The sequence below is a fragment of the Anarrhichthys ocellatus genome, unplaced genomic scaffold (assembly GCF_004355925.1).
Source record: "Anarrhichthys ocellatus isolate YVR2014 unplaced genomic scaffold, GSC_Weel_1.0 scaffold17, whole genome shotgun sequence".
NCBI classification, from domain to species: Eukaryota; Metazoa; Chordata; class Actinopteri; order Perciformes; family Anarhichadidae; genus Anarrhichthys; species Anarrhichthys ocellatus.
The window spans coordinates 328,600-346,099 of NW_022280047.1; the positions used below are offsets into that span (position 1 = coordinate 328,600).

The 17,500-nt window shown below is 42.4% G+C and overlaps 1 protein-coding gene across 3 annotated transcripts in view; it reads right to left on the minus strand.

Annotated features, from left to right (window-relative positions):
* Window positions 1–17,500, minus strand: part of LOC116388398 (transducin-like enhancer protein 4) — a 74,059-nt gene that overhangs the window by 28,639 nt on the left and 27,920 nt on the right. For 2 of the 3 annotated variants that reach the window (XM_031856202.1, XM_031856200.1), the window contains exons 5-8: window positions 8,869–8,931; window positions 5,760–5,834; window positions 4,601–4,805; window positions 3,019–3,035 (exon numbers count right to left, since the gene is read on the minus strand). In XM_031856202.1, the coding sequence (XP_031712062.1) occupies window positions 3,019–3,035; window positions 4,601–4,805; window positions 5,760–5,834; window positions 8,869–8,931 (360 nt within the window). The remainder of the gene's footprint in view (window positions 1–3,018; window positions 3,036–4,600; window positions 4,806–5,759; window positions 5,835–8,868; window positions 8,932–17,500) is intronic. The other variant, XM_031856201.1, reaches the window with a different exon arrangement.

Sequence of the window (17,500 nt, forward strand, 5' to 3'; positions counted from 1 at the left end):
ATATAACAAATACGCACACAAAAGAAAAAGCGACAAATACGTGGCCTTGGCGACTGAAGCAACAATTAGCTTCATTACATAAGTGCGTCTGAAAGGCCTGAGGAGTCGCAGTCCTTGAACGCACCACGACCACACAACAGACCGTCTGTGTTTGGCAGTACGCACACACACACACACACACACACACGTGTGTGTCTTGTGCCCATACACCTTTATCAGCTTGCGAGGTGCTAACGCCAAGAACGTTAAGGCACAGATGTTCATGCAATTCACACAAACACACACACTGTACCCCGTGGACGGTTGCCAAGGCAACTGTAAACCAGTGACAAGGGGCTTATTGGTTTCATGAAGTGACTGTTGGCTGCGTGTGTTCTCACAGGGCGCTAATGAAAGGCATTCATCATTCTGGTCCCTCCATCTTTACCGCGGATTTCTGACGACCACACACACACACACACACACACACACAGCTAATCGCTCCCATCGTGGCGCCCACAGCTGTGTGTGTATGTGACATACAACATGGGGGGGCAGGAGATAACATATTAAACATTCCTCCCGTCTCCACCTCCTCCAAAACACCAGAGAACACCCACAATCTGCTAAACACATGCACATGCGTGTGTGTGTGTATATATATATATATATATATGTTTGAGAGCGAGAGAGAAAGAGCTCGGGCTGCCGGAATAAAGAAATGCTAATCTACTCATTGAGTATTCAACAAACCAAATGTTTGCCTTGGGCAGAAAAAGCTCAGCTTAAGGGACTAATTACTACAAGTGCTGGATGTAATGTTGCTCTGTTGAACTGCCTCCTTCCTTCACTAGTCAGACGTGTGCTTTTTTTTTTCTTTTACAGTGAATGTGGAATACATAAACGACTACTGGATCAGAGGCTACTAATTCTCTGATTTTAATCATGGAATCTGAATCGGAATCCATTAATGGCCGTGGATTCTGATCGTTGTTGAAGAATATTTCTTTAAGTGGCGAGCCACATTTGAAATTATTTTACTAGAATTACCACCTCGTGGTTTAAGTCAAGTTGCGGGTTTACATCCTTGTCTGTGCAGATTGTCATCGCTCTATAATGTTATCCAACTAGACATCGGTCACGGTGTTCTTTGACCCCCAAATTATAATCATATCATCCTGAGTGCAAGAGGATGTTTGTACCAAAATTGAAGAAATGTACTCAAGGTGTACCCGAGATGTCACAAGAAAAGGGACCGAGGTGAGGTCACAGAGACCTTTGACCAACCAAAATCTAATCAGTTCATTCTTGAGTCCAGGTGGATGTTTACGTCAAATTTGCCCTCCAGGCGTTCCCTGAGATATCGCGTTCACGAGAATGGACCGGAAGTCTGGAGGTACGGCCCAAAAAAGATAATGCCCCGGGCGAATACTTAACATTTTTGATGCCATAATTTGTGTTAAAATATGAAGCAGTGAAAATCAAATAAGTTTGATATATACGATGTTTATTTAATATTTGACATCTACGTCAAACATATTAACTGTTTCTCACACAGCTCTTAATTTCCTGCTTCACCGCAACATGCTGTATAAATCACATGGAACCATTACAGCCAGTGACTTCATAACATAGTCGACAAAAAAACATTAATAAAAGTATATGTCAAGAAATTAGCATACCTTACTAATCATGACATGTTTGGACTCTGGTTTTGTTTTGGACTTTCCTTCGTAGTGGACTAGGGATGGGTACCCAAACCCGGTATCAAACAGGAACCGGTGCTAAATTATGAACGACTGGACTATTGATAATATCTTATCGGTACTTTTTAACGTTTTGGTGTAACGTATTGACATGATAACTTTGGCAACTACGCTCGTTACTTTACTTGCAATAAAACCTACGTGACTAAACAGCCACTACTTTATCAATACACTTGTTCAACGAGCATAAACACGAACATGTGAACATGTAGAAAAGAGATATTTCAATCATCTCTGTCCGCAGCCTCTCATCCAACACAGTGCGCTGACTCCGCAATTTGCAAAATGAGCTGGAAACAAAAACTGTTTGCATGTAGTTCAGCTTAGTGCCACATATCTGAAAATGATTGGAAACCTCTCTCCTGGCTGAGGCCAAGCAGCCCTCCTCCCTCAAGCAGCGGTACCTGCAGGCAGTGAATCAGCAGGAGGAGGAGGACAGGAAGGAAGGACTGATTCTGACTGATGTTCTTCATTCTTTATAAACTTCACTTGGGAATATGATTAGTTTTTTTGTTTCCCGTGATATATTAATGATTTTATACAGTGACCTCGCTGTTGCTGCTCTAGAAACCATGTTTAGATTTGTTTAAAATATAAATAAATTCTAATCCTGTTCTCAGGGCGACTGTGGCTCAGTGGCAGAGCAGGGTCGTCCTTCAATCAGAGGATCGGCGGTTTGATCCCCGGCTCCGCTAGTCCATGTCGATGTGTCCTTGGACAAGACACTTGACCCCAAATTGCTCCCGCAAGCTGTTCCTTCGGTTTATGAACGGGTGTGAATGTTAGTTAGAGTCCTGATGGGCAGGTGGCACCTTGCATGGTAGCCCGTCATCAGTGTATGAATGATGACATGTAGTGGTGTAGACTAGAAAAGCGCTATACAAGTACAGTCCATTTACCGTTTCAATGAATTTCTTTAAAATAACATATTGAAAAGCAAAAAAGAAGCAATAAGAGTCGACAAAAAACCGAACCAATAAGGAGTATTGATAAGAGTAGTATTACTGATGAAATCCCTTTAGTTGACACAGTTGTGAACTAGAAAGGCAGGTATCATATCTCAGTCTCACTTCATGCTCTTTGATATCAAATATTAGTCCTCAGCTACCGGCAGGAGTGTTACGAATGAAGATGAATGAAGACTTCTGGTGGGGAATGTTGATGCTGGGAGAAGAAATTGTGTCACTCGATGAAGGAATATAACGTTATTTAATTAAAAAATTCTCAGCAAACACATCAGTTTGTAACAGAGAGAGTGAAAGGAAGGACTTACCTTGACCGAGTCTCTGTCTGAAGAAGCGGAGGGCAGGAGACAGAAAAATAAAAACTAATTAAGGCATTTAAAGTTTTAGCGAGAAGCGCAATAATGCATGAGCAACGATAGACACAAGAAGAAAACCAGACAGGTAATGGAAAAGTCACACATGAGCATACATTACGTACACAGAGCAAGAGACAGAGAAGAGTCAGGCTAATGATGTTCCCTGAGGCATCATTAATGCCAGTTCAAGCTAAAAGTACATTAACTCTGACTATTCCTGTTATTCTTGTCTGCAGCATGTTAAGTGAAATGTAATATAGCCAAACGAAGCAGAAATGCACCATTATACTGGCTGGCTATACAGAATTTAGGGTTTGCATAAAGACACACAGACGGCCGACAATCAAATCTGTTCTGATATATATATATATTTTTTTTATTTAAGAGGTTGCAAGATGGTCCCATTTGTTACAGTTTCTTTTTCTTAGCAGAGAAAGAAAGATAACTTCAGGCCCCTTTGGATCAGACAAGAAGAAAAGGAAAAAGTTGCTACGATTTGTGAATTTGTCATTTGACAAAATTACACTAAATTTGGCAAGTGACAAATATCGGAAACGGCATGAATTAGAACAACAGCATTGATAAATACAAATGTAGAAACCTCTCATTCACTATATTCTCAGCTAGAGGAGTGCAGTTAGTGACAGTGTGGGCTCCATGGTAGCTTTGACAGCTTGACAGAGTAGCAGCGGGGGGCGGGGCTTAGCGAAGGGTCACTTGTATTGATATTAATTGTGCTCCTAATGGAGGCAAGTATTCACTGCAGCTACAGGGCAAGGTTAACTGCTCTACTGCACTGTAAAAAAAAATTTTTAAAAACCTTGCAGTCATGCTGCAGCAGAGTAATTAAGAGCTGGCACACACCGTTTCTATCGCACACATACACACGCACACGTACACACAGTTTGTGTGCCGTAATTAAATGCTCGAGCTCAAAGTCAGCTTGCAGAAGAATCAGAGGCGTTCTGCTTGTACAGAGGCAAAAGAGACATCGTGGCTGGTTGTGTATCGCTCCCTATTAGGCCAATTAGAACGGCACAATGACAAATCAGTTTTTAATTGCTTTTACTGCTGTTCATTCAGAGTACTAACAATTAAGCATCAGACAGTGGTATAAATCCATAACTTTGAATTTTTCAGACATGTAAATTAGTTTAGGATCATTAATGGAACAAAAGATAAAAGCTTCAGTATTTATGTCCATTAAAACGCATTCAGTATCTGCACAAGTTTATGCAATTGTTTTTTTAAATGTCGATATGTTACATTTGGGTTGTCTGTATTTTTTTTAAATATCTCGGATACATTTTAGTCAGCTATATGGACTTCATTCATAGACAAAAGTAGAATTACAATTAATATCTGTATTATATAAAAAAGGAAGTAACCAAATAAAAACTTTGACACAAAAAGAAGCAGTGTTGAACGCCAAGACTTACTGCAGGCATAAACAGTACACACACACACACACACACACACACACACACACACACGCACACACACACGCACACACACAGAGCAGGGCAGGCCTTACCTCTCGGGTGTTCACCGCTGTTGTCGTGGTGCTTCCTCTCGTCTTTGTGCGGCAGTTGGTGGTTTAGGGCGGAGGACAGAGCCAGCAGGCTGGCCGTGGTGCCGGCCCCGAGGGGCAGGGGGGGCTGGAGGCCCGCCGGGTGCGGTGTGAGCGGGACGGGGATGGCGTGGCCGTGGGAGAGGTGCTGAGCCTGGAGCTGCTGCTGCTGAACCGCACACAGAAGCGATGGTTAGTGTTAGGCAGCACTTTGCGTGGTAGAAGACATGAGAAGAAGCCGGGACGGAGACAACAGGATTTGGGTATTACTTGTGAACCCAATATTTCAAAGCGTCCTCAAAGAAAAGGACACTTTGAAGTATCTAGATGCGACAAGTGTGTCGGAGGAAAGCACAACTTGCATTAAATCTTTTTAGAAAAAATGTAATTTAAATGTTTATTTCACTATTGAATATAAATGTATATTTCTGATCATGAGGATCCCTTACATTTATTCAAACTTAACACAGGATTTGTTCGACGGGAATATTTTGCAGTCAAAAAAATAAATTCCCAGTGCTCTCTGGGGAACTAACTTGTGACACTAGTGTGTACTCGTCGGTGTAATGGGGTTTAGTAGCCTCAATAAGCCACTTGTTAGAAACCGCCTTTTTAAAAACACGTAAAAAGCTGAAAAATTCACGAGATTTACTGACGTATTTGTCGTCGCAAAACAAAACCTTAAAACCTCCTAAGCTGACCTGATTTCAGGCATCTAAAACAAAAACCCATCCAAAAACTCATTGATTCAGAGAGGAGGGAAGCGGAGGTGCATAAACGCTGACTGGTTTTTGGACTCGTATCTGCAGCGCTCTATATTCACTCGTTACTCGCACAGTGAGAACGGGTTGTAAAAGCTGACCCAGGATTACATCAAAGTCTCGCTGAAGCTGAATAATATTTGGTGAACGAATAAAGTAGAATTATGTCCAAAAAAACCCTCCCTCATCATTCTTGTTGCAACAAAGTGGTACAGTTAGCAGTTAGTTTAGCTCCAGTTCTCATCTTAGAACTCTCTCTCTGTCAAACATGTATCTCTGTTAGATCCGTCTTACAGCATTTTTCTATTACAGCGTGTGCATGCGTGTGTGTGTGTGTGTGTGTGTGTGTGCAATACACCCACTCCTATGATGGCGTTGAGTTCAGCCATGGTGACCTGCTTGGCCCGCTCCACCGCCTGCACCACCTGCTGCTGATGCTGCGAGACAGACAGACAGACAGACAGACAGACAGACAGACAGACAGACAGACAGACAGACAGACAGACAGACAGACAGACAGACAGGGAAGAGCCGAGTGAGCGAGACATCGCAACAGCAACAGACGGAGAAAAAGACTGGCTGTAGTATTCGGACATCTATGACCTCTATGAACTACAACGACACGCATGCGCAGTTCTCTGGTAAAAATGAAGACGGTGTATCGGTCCCTGAGTGCACACGTCCATCATCACCGTAACACTACAGAGCCCGACGTACAATTATGAATCGTCACGCAGCAATGAGCCGATTATAAAACCTGACAAGCCGTTGCACAGCTCATTAAAGCAGCCATAAATGTGCAGTAACAAGAGTGAGCTGAGCGATATCTCACTGTAGATAGTCTCGAACCAGATCCAGATTCAATCCGTCCTCTGAGTTATCACTGCTCTTTATTTGGGAAAACCAGTGCGTTCAGTAAAAAGTGTGCTTGTTAGTCGGTCAAGTGTGACTCTCTCAGGTTAGTTAATTCCGTCTTCGGGGAGCAGAATTTGAAAACCAAACAGATACCAAGATAAACGTCGTAAAAGAGGCCAAACATCCTGATATAAACACCTATGACATCTTCCAGAGATGCCTAGTGTGTGTGCATTTAATAATGTCTGTGCTGGAGATGACGCGCTGGACATTTGACATCCGTCAGTTCCTTCAATCAAAACGCCACAACCATGAATTTCTAAGCCATTCTGTTGATAGAAAAGCTGATAAAAATAAAAAATAAAAAAACTTCACGGGGAGAAAACAGACATATTTGTGGAGAGAAAGAGATAGATCTCCTAGAGAGACAGACAGGCTAAGAGGGCAAAGTCATCCAAAGGGTACAGAGCGAGAGAGACGGATCCAGACGGTGAGGGAGAGCAACCAAGATTCATTTCGGGGAAGCGCAAAACATCAAAGCAGGGCAGAGAAGAAAGGGCTTATCCAGCGTGGAAATGAACCTGACCATCGGGTTCAGCTTCACCTCTGCACGATGAGTCTAACCTGCCTGAACGTGACTCGCACACGTGAAAAGATCCATCAGCCGGGTGGCTTCTAAAGCGATATTATCAATCATCCTTATAATTACAGACGTGGGACAGACACCTTGACTAACAATTTACTTTGACATTTCAGCCAAATCAGATGCTTTTCATTTAATCCCGTTGTCATTAGAGTTTATGTGTTGTACCGTAACATAATACATGATGCAGGAACAAACGTCTAAAACGCTGCTTTGTTAGCTGCTCGGAAGTGTTTGCAATAGCTGAGGGAGACGAGCAGAAATGGAAAACTAGAATTTCCGCCTTGCGGTTGTATGGCTCTGCCAACCCGTCAAGTCACACTTTACATCCATTTCTGACTCACTGCATCATTTCATCCTATTAGACATTTGTGTGAAATTGTTATAACTAGCGTATGAATTCCTGAGTTATGGCCATGAAAGGTGCTTTGTGAGGTCACAGTGACCTTGACCTTTGACGACCATATTCTGATCTGTGCCAAATTTGAAGAAATTCCCTCCAGATCTCATTCACGAAAATCAACTGTGCACGGACGGACGGACGGACAGACGGAGGGACAACCCGAAAACATGTTCTCCCGAGACACCCACTTTTTTTCTAAAGTGGGTGGATCACTGAAGGCTGACACACTTCTACACTGTTGCGAGAGAGAACACGACTTAAATATCAAAACTTCCCCGTGATCATTACAAAAACTGTTGGAAATTCGGTCCGATACTGACTCAAATAGCTTGATCGGGCCATTCTGGTATATCAGAGGATGCCATTATTATGAAAAAAAATCCAGTACATTCATCTATGTATTAATTTATTATATTTCGTTTAAAGTTAAGTTATGAAAGCATTGTGTAGATCAAGCCTGATGTTGCTTTAGAAACTTCCACACAGTGAGGCATACAGCTTATTAATTAAACACGGCTATCGGTACTCGGTATCTCCCAATACCTGAAGTCAAGGCTTTTTACCCTTTTCTTTAAAAAAAAACATGAACATGTGTTTTAATCTGGCAAAATCATGATTTTAGTGAAGAAATATCGGAATATCTGAACCGCAGTAAATGTGTGAGACCCAACCCTATCTACATACGCACTATTATAGAGATACATGATATTGATACGTCGTCTTATTAGCGACAACAATGCTGCTGTCAAAGAAATGCCTAAACCGTGAGAAGGAACATTGGGAAGTGACAGAAATCAAAACAATCAAAACAAAGAGCTCTCTCAAACACGAGCTCGCCACGCAGCCGGTGTGATTTTGACTGCACAATAATAACATGATTTTTGTTGCGCTTCGGCGAACGAGGCTGCATGTTCGGAAAAAACAAAAGCAGTAAAAAGCCGCTTTCTCTCCCTGCCTCCCCTCTCCGCGGGCCTCGGGGCTGTGTAGCAGCACCGCAGTCTAATGCCATTATTCCTAATCCACCCTAAACCCTCCTAATCCATGGCTAATCTGGAGGAGAGCTTTTTGGAGTCCACACTCGCTCCTTCCTGCTGTTCCCACCCCTCAACACACACACACACACACACACACACACACACACGCACAACTCCTCCAGAGAAAGGATTTACTGGCTAAACACACACGCCTAAAGGTTCCATAATAAACATACTGTGTGAAACACACCTCACACACCCACCACTGTACGTGCGCATGTTTCTTTTATGTGCAAGCAGGTGGACACACACACAAAATCATTTTCTCACACACACACTCAGCCGCTGGCTCCTGCATATGTTGCTAGTGGGAGACAATTTATAAATTCAGAGCATATCTGCCTATCCGGAGCAGGGAGGATTAGCCCAGGATAATCTGTGTGTGAGTGTGTGTCCATATCTGTCTGTTTGTCCTCCCAATCCACCACACACTTCTCCATCCTTCTATGGGTCCTATCTGTCTTCAGTTGTTTCTCTCTCTCTCTCCCTCCCTTACCCACCACCGTCTTAACTCTTTTTTTTTTTTTTAGTCTTACCTCCTGAGAGAGGAAAGGGATGACTTGGGCGCAGATCGCGTTCAGCCGCTTGACGATCTCCGCCTGCAAAACAGAGAGGTGGGCGCAGACAACACAATCATCTTTCAAAATTCACAGAAAGGGCTGAGGAGGCGGCGGCGTCCTCCTCAGATGACCTAAAAAAGAATATGCTCACATCAAGACAAGTGCAATGCGTGTTAAATTCAAGTAACGGCCCGCGTGTGGAACATTAGTCATTTGATGCATTCTCAGTTGTTGAGCGCTGTCTGGTGGGTCTATTTTAAAATCTATTTTAAACACTTTTAGATCACACCCCCGGTCATATTGTGAACCTATTTAACAATACATGCAAAAAACAAAATGTAAAACAAAGTATGACATGTGCACATGTAAGCTAATACGGCCCAGTTTCAACAAATAATATCATGACATCCATCCACCAATCGTCAATCATCCATCCATCAATCATCCATTCTGCAACTTTTAGTGGCAGGGGAAGTGCAGTTAATTCACACATCAATTCATTTTTTTTCTTATCTGTTGTTTTTGTCAAGAGTACTTCGCGCACACTGAGCGGGAATATTTGAGGCGAAAAAGCCATGTAGCATCATGTTGATGTAGATGATGTTGGCATAAACCAATCACGTTGTGCAGCACGGACACATTCGAGACGTACACTGCATTGTACAACAACAGGGAGGCTCGACAGTCTGCTGCAACCAGATCCTCTCCTTCCATTCTTACCTTTCACAATAAAAGCCTTCGACAAAAATGATCTCTCCCCGTTGACTACTGTACCAATTTTCTTTTTCTAAAATAAGGTCCCACGGTGGTCCACCAGAAAGGGCGGAATTTCGCCTCTCTATATTTTGGAATACTCGCATTACAGAAGCTAAATGCGCTCTAACTAACATTTCACTGGGAATTTTTTGGGAGGTATTTTGATGAAAAAAGACGAACTGATAGCATGAGCAGCAATGGCCATGAAAAGAGCAAAACCGCCAGAAACTAAAACTTCATCTGCAGAGGAATGCAAGATAAAAGACATCAAAGTGCCACCCACACTGTGCGTTTCTAAAGATGATCTCTGGAAAGTGCAGTCGGTGCCCAGGCGGCACGGTAATGAGCGCTTCGGCACCAATGTCACCAAAACAGAAGGAACAAACATCACAGGGAGAGTGAGTGAAACTCTGAAACTTTATCATTGAGTGTTAAAAGTAAAGCAGATTGTCAACCGAGAGGTCTGACTAAAGAGAAATTATTTAAACTTGGGTGGTTACGTGTCAACCAGGGAGTGAGTTGGTCACACTTTATGACCTGTATAACCTTTGCAGGTTGAAGGCACTGCTAAAACAATTAGAGACAGAAACTAATCAACTATTCATTCAACATTTCCTTTGACAATCGATTAATTTTAAATGATTATTAGTCAAACAAGTATTATCTGATTTCTCAGTCAGATGGAAGGATTTGCTGACATAATAAGCAATCCTTAAGACACTTGTGCTCTGACAAATTGTGACAAATTGTGACTGGCATTTTTCAGAGATTTTAAAGATTAATTAATATGATTGCATTAATAATCAATTACAAGCAGAAGTGATTTTGTTAACTTATTTTAAAAAAATGCATTCCTCTTCTTTGTCAAAACCAGGCGGCAACCTCCGGTTCTGCCGAGTGAAGCCAATGCAGAAGTGTCTTTAAACGTGCATTCTCTCTACTGACCAGCAGGGGTTGACTCCTCTGGTTTCAAAAAGAAGTCAGATTGTATAGAAGTCTATGAGAAAATGACTATTTCTCTCTTGATTTATTACCTCAGTAAACATTGTAAACAAGAGTTTATGGTCTCAATCTCTAGTTTCAAGTCTTCTTCAATACAGCATGATGTTCATTTAGTAAATTATGGATCATTTAGAGTCAAATAGACCATAAAGCAGAGTATGCTTTAGGTTGGGCTTACTGTGATTGACAGGTCACTGCTGCTACCAGCCGTATACGATGTCTCTACGTCACTCCACCACATTCCAAATATGGTAACTTTCGTTCATTGGTTGCGAAAAACCACATGGCGACGGCCATATTCCAAGATGGCGAGGGTAAAATCTTCGAACTTGAGGCTTCAAAACAACAGTCCACAAACCAATGGGTGATGTCACGATGACTACGTCCACTTCTTATATACAGTCTATGGTCAAAACCTGGCACCTACATTACTCACAGTGCAAGCTGATCGCTGACAGCAGTGTGTTATGCTAGTAGCGGGTAATGTAGCCCCGCGCTGCTAGCCTCAAGCGGAGATCAGCAGCGACCTTGTCATCTCCTTTTCTAACTCCACAGCCCCAGAAGTCTTTAAACCCAACCGACACTGACTCAAGTGACATCACTTGAGGACATTTATCAGACTTTCAATAAAATCTTTTTATTTAGCAAATGGAGCACAAAAAAACACTATAATGACACAATTTGTGCCTTTTTAAAACTATTTGAGAGACATTTTGCTATCAAGTTATTGCTAACTTCTTGAAAGTTTCCCCTCTACTGTATATCTTACTTTCCACTATCCATATTTCCACTCAAACTCAAATATCAGTATCAGTCTCAGAAATCGGGGCTATGCTGCTTATCCTTCAGTATCTTTGGGAAGATTTTCTACAGCTGCACTCTCTGAACCTCAATCAACATCTGCCTAATGGGTGATTTGTAAATAAAAACCCAGGACTTTGTCCCCTTGAGAATTTGGAGGAATTTGGAGGCGAGGGCAGTGCACTTGAGCAGAGAGCTCAAGGAAAATGTGACATTTTTTGTCATTTTAAATCAGCTTAATTAAGAGATAACTGCTGAAAAAGCCATCACGGGATGAGATAATTCCTCCAAGTCCAACGTGATTTCAGAAGACGCAACATGTCAAGGGCTAGTTTCATGTATATAACCTTGACAGAGGTGAACTTTGCTCAGGTATCAGTAGAAACAGGAGCCCCCCCCGGAGGCCACGAGAGCAAACCTGCAGACACCCACACCGATACAAACCCATCACAGTCTGCACGAGCAAGGCAGGATGGCACACATAAACACAGCCGTTCACGCACACGCAGTTACACACCTCCACAGCCTTCTCTGTATTCATCAGATGGTTTCACGGAACCCAAGGGTTGGCTTTTAAAGATTATACAGCACTCTCTCTCCACATCAGGTATGATTTTTTTTACAGGAAATTGCCTGATCCACTGTCCCAAAGGGAGTGATAGTAGTGCAACTCCAATCCAAACACAAACACAGAAAAAAAAGACAGACTTGCACAAAACCACACACTAAATGGCACACGGGGATACACTCTTTGTTTTGTAAGACTAAATATGTACAACTATATAACAGATCCTTCCTTGAGATAAGGCCACCTGCAAGCACAATAGTCAGAGAACTCTCCTGCGCTACCAATTTTACAAATAATTTGACTTACAAAAACTTACAGCAGTATTTTCTTTGCTAGTAAAAACTTGACAACTGAAAAACTATCAGCAAAGCAAAAAAAATAGGATGCAAACAGCACTGCAACTACTGCTAGCGACAGGATGGCAGTCCGAACAAACAAATCCAAGACAGGTGAGCTGGTCAGGAACAGCCATACTTATGGAAAAGCCATAAGCATCATTGACAATCTTACAGGGAATGAGTGGAAATTGGCAAGTTATATACTGCAGAGCTGATGAGGCAAAGTGGAGACAGGTGAGGAGGCGGGTGGGAAGGGTGTTATTATTGTGGGGCAAGAGGGAGTGGCTGGAAGTGGAGGTCAGGTGACTGGGACAGGAAACGGGTAGAGAAATGGTAATGAAGGGGCCAGAGGAAATGTGAATGAAGCTTAAAGGAAGCAGAGGCACAATAGGAAAGAAGAAACATCTGAGGTAGACACTGCAACACCATAACAAGAGATACTAGAAAGGTGTACTCAGTAAAGTGCAGATCTCCACCAGGTGTGTCTGCAACAACCACTGTTGTATGGTGGGCAAAATTGTCTGACTGAATGGATACAACCCACAATTGGCTAACACCCCATCTAGACACACTCCATTCAAACTCAAAAACAAGCGGGGATGTATGCAGACGTCATATAGGACATATTAAATTAACCAAGCGTCTGCCTCAGCGGCAGCGATGTACTCAGCAGTGTGCGTACTGGTAGTTCCGTTAACTATTAGCAGTTAGCCAAACACAATGTTCTCTGCAAGAATATGAAGCAGCAGATATGGGCCGTTTCTACTGGAACTAAAGACTGCATTGAGTGGATTGTCGAGAGGAAATCTCCAAGCCTTGACGGGATCACACTCAGTATTTCTGCTCCTTGGGGACCTCCTTTGGCCAGCATTCCATTAAGCTCCATCAATTTTCTGTCGATCGACTAATCGATCAATCATTTGTGGGAGTACACTGGAGATCTACAAGACACCAGCTTTCAGATAGAACATTTTGCCTAAAGTTAAGAGGTCCTGTCTTTACAATAAATGCAAAACAAATATTACTTTTACAAAGCACTTCCTGCTGAAGTTTATTAATTTATTCTTATAATGATACTTTGGACGCGCTCAGTGTTACGGATCAGCAGAAAATTGACTTTTACATGTTTGATTTTTTTATCTTTGCAGAGACAAAAGATCTGTGCTCTGCCAGAAAAAAGAAGCAGCACTAACTCAGGTGAAGGTATTGTCAGTTAATTGTAGATTAGTGAGAAAATGCTGTCATGTTGTCCTCAGCCACACAGCAGACGAACAGAAAAACCAAACATAAGAGCAGAAGCATGACTTCAAGCTGAGCTTCATTCCCTCTGCAGACATACGCAGACATTCCCAGAGGTTTGAGGGGTAACGCACTAAAGACGTTCCAGCGAGTGCATTGATTCAGTCAATGTTCAAGCTTCATGATTCGACTATTCGTCATCCAAGTGCCTTAATTTGTTTCTGATGAAGTGTTTTTATTGTTGAGCTTTTTTAACATCCGAGACAAAAAAATTGTACATCTTAATAATGTATTTTGGAAGAACCAGGATGCGTGAGCACCAGCTATCAGTGGGGTTCGGAAGCCATTTAGCGTCAAGCCGATGGTCGGGCTGCAGTTTAATTTACCTGTGATTAACACAGTGCTGCAGCCACACGCAAACCTAAAACACTGACATTTTCTTTTTATATTTAACGTTTATCCAGGGAAGACTTGCTGTGCACACATGCCCTTTTTCAGCTTGGTTCGGTTTCATACACACTGGGGAGCTGCCCAGCACATATTAGCCTGTGCAAAACCCCACTGTAGTTGTTGGTTGGGGTGTAAGTGCATTGCTCAAGGGTACCTTAGTTAGGTGTGTTGAGAGCAAAGGAGGCCATGCTCAGTATTTGCACCTTAAAAAGTGAATGAATGAGAGAAGTGTTTCCACCGGTCTAGCATAAGGAAATGGATGTTCAAGGACACAGTGAATGGATGGCAGAGCGCTAGAGGTGAGGATCAGGCTGTATGAGATGTTGCCACTTCTACTTGGATATAAGATCGCTGCTAGGCAACGCCACGATTAAAGCATCACCCATCAAGCTCCCAAAGTACACGATATAAGTAATACTATTGATTCTGAAGTATTTTGGGGTTGTCCTCCTTTCTGTTAATGCGTGGCAAACAAGCATTGACTTTTCTAATTAATTTGCATTTAAACTTTAGCGCCCCATGATATGACGTTGATAAAAAGTCAACTTTATGCTCACTGTGATGGTGGAAACGTGTTTCATCATACAGAAATGAACTGTCTGAAACACAACTGCATGGTTTTCTTAAGGAGTAACTTCATTCACAGGTCTGAGCCGAAGTCCACCTGCTGCATCATTTTGAAAAAGGCTAAAACATGACAGCTACGTTAGCTTGGAAACCAGAGATATGGGTCGCTGAATTTGATGGATTTACTGCTTATCAGACCACAAATGAGACAAGAATTACACCTTGCGGTCCCTCCGCCTCACTCCCCACCGCTGGGAGACTACTTTGCTGATTAGAGAACGTTAACATATTTTTATTTCATGACGTAGATTAATCCTGTCGGTTCTATCTCAGAACTGGCTTTGCAACATAAGGGCTGATTTAAAACAGTAAATGATGTTTTGGGGCCATTTTCAACAATGAAATGTTACCATAAACAGAAGTACAGTCATATAATTTAAAGGGGGAAAAATGTGTGCAGTTACTTTTTAATGGTTTAAATGTAAAATATATGCAATTTAGTGCTGAAAGGATTGGTCCTTCAACAGTTCAGTTTTTCAAAAGCATGATATTTGCTGATTTTCCTTGTCCTCTATGATAATAAATGAATTCTCTTGGTGAGAATTCACCAAGAATTTGTGAGCCAAACATAAACAGAGGACGTATTAAACAGATTATTCAATTAATCTAATGTACTTTGTAGCAAATCGGCTAAAACATGCAAAACCACTAATACAGTACTTGAATACTACTAATATTTGAGTTTTGAAAGAATGTCACAGGGGCGTAAAAATAAAGATTCTAAAGCTTTAAAGTAAAGATGCTGATTTCCACTAACAACTACAACCTACAACCTGAACCACCGATCGATTCGTTTTGAAGAGGTGAAACCTGAGATGTTGGCACAGAAAAGGAAACAAAAGCGCCGGAGCAGAAAAAGGAAATGCTTTTTTTTTTTTTCTCCCGCGAGGCAACACAACCAATTTCAGGTGACATTTTACATCAATGCCAGACCATCGTGACTGTCGGCCAGAGTGCAGGGGATGTCAGCATGTTTGGCCAAACACGTCTGTTCATACAGAGACCAAAGCAAAAATGCAGGGCTTCTCTTTTCTTTTGTTTTTTTCACAAAAAGTGTCCTGTGGTTTGTGTAAACCTAGAGATTTTTTTTTTGCTTGTTGTTCTGCAGCTAGCAGGCCTCGACTTCGACCCGGACCTGTCACATGCCTCGACAGTCGATAAATAACGAGAAACGACTTGCCAGAGAGTCCTCTAAGGTGAGGACTCAAACTCGGGTCGATCCAGGAAGCTTATTGCCAGATTAGAGGACTCTGCGGTCACATAAAGCCCGGGAACCTCAGAGGCGAGATCATTTGCGCTGAATTTATCTTTGACCCTCTCTGTGTGAGTCGCCCGGAGAAACGCTCCACCTGAAAAAGGGAGGGGGGGGGTATCAGTGAGCAGCGGCTGTGCAACATCAAACTTATTATATGGTTTGGCCCCTTGTGATCGGATCAACAACGTGCACTAACCGCCTGACTTTTATGGACAGTAAAAAAGGGCTGTATTTGCCACTGAATATGCTTTCATTATTTACTTGAGAGCACCTACTTGCTATCTTGTAGCTAGCGCAGCACAAAAAAAACACCTCAGCAATAAGCACTTATCTCCAAAGATGTGGCCCAAAAGAATGCAAATACTCTTAACAACAAAGAAATTAGATCAGGCAGGAGCCCCGGAGTCAGAATGGGTCAGATAGAAGATCAAATGTCCATCTCCCCTGTGGAGCTTTGTAAGCACCACATCAGCACCACTTTTCACCACCAGCTAATACACCTAATGGACCCCACCATATAAAGGCTGTATTCCCTTGTGACTGTATGTATGCGCGTGTGTGTGTGTGTGTGTGTGAGTGTGAAAGACACAGTTAGATAGGTAGTGAGGGACAGGGAGGAGAAAACAAAGGACGCTTTACAGACATCAGACTGCAGAGTTAGTGCTTATTATTTTGCACCCAATCAAAGTTGTCACGGGCTTGCTTCACCAAATGTACATGCTACATGCTAGCAGCAATTTGCAACATAAAAGATAATTTCTTGTTGATTTTTGTCTCATTTCACCAATCGGAACAAAGGCCATACTCTCGACCCATGAGCACCTATGTCTTTATGCTAAGCTATGCTAAGCTAACCTAACCGGCTGCTGGTTGTAGCTTCATATTTACCAAACAGATGCGGGAAGTGGTTTTGGTCTTCTTATCTAACGCTCAACAAAGAGAAGTGAATTTCCCGAAACGTCGAACTACATTCCATCCGTCATCTCGGGACCACTTAGATTAATCTTGTGACCCCCCTTGTGGGGTCCCAACCCATAGGTTGGGAACCACTGAGACAAACGGTCACAATTTTACCTGTTGTTACACACAGAAGATAAACCTGAATCTGAAAATCATCAATATGCTGTATGTGAAAGATGTTTATTTGTAAACCATCAGAAAATATTAAGAAATAATTGCCTGTCTGTGTTTTAAAATCGTATTTTCTGTAATTCAAAAAGGTTCAGATGTACTTTATTCTTCTAAATGCATTTTCTGAGACATTACGTGACCGAAATCCTCGAAATGAAAAAAGAAATCTCCCTATCGGCTGCAGTTTAACGAGTTGTCAGCCTCTCATTGAAAACGCTGCCAGTCTTCAGCATCAAAACGTCTCATTACTTCCTTCTCTCCTCCCCTCCTCCTCCTCCTCCCTCCCCTCGCTTGCTTCATTTCTCTTTCGGCCCCGCTAATTTGCAATTGATTAGCTGTCCTCTCGCAGCTCTCTGACCCCCTCCCCCCCACACAGCCCCGTCCTCTCCATCTAGGAGTCAATTTGTGTTTAACGAGGAGCAGCGGGGCCCTCCTGTGTAA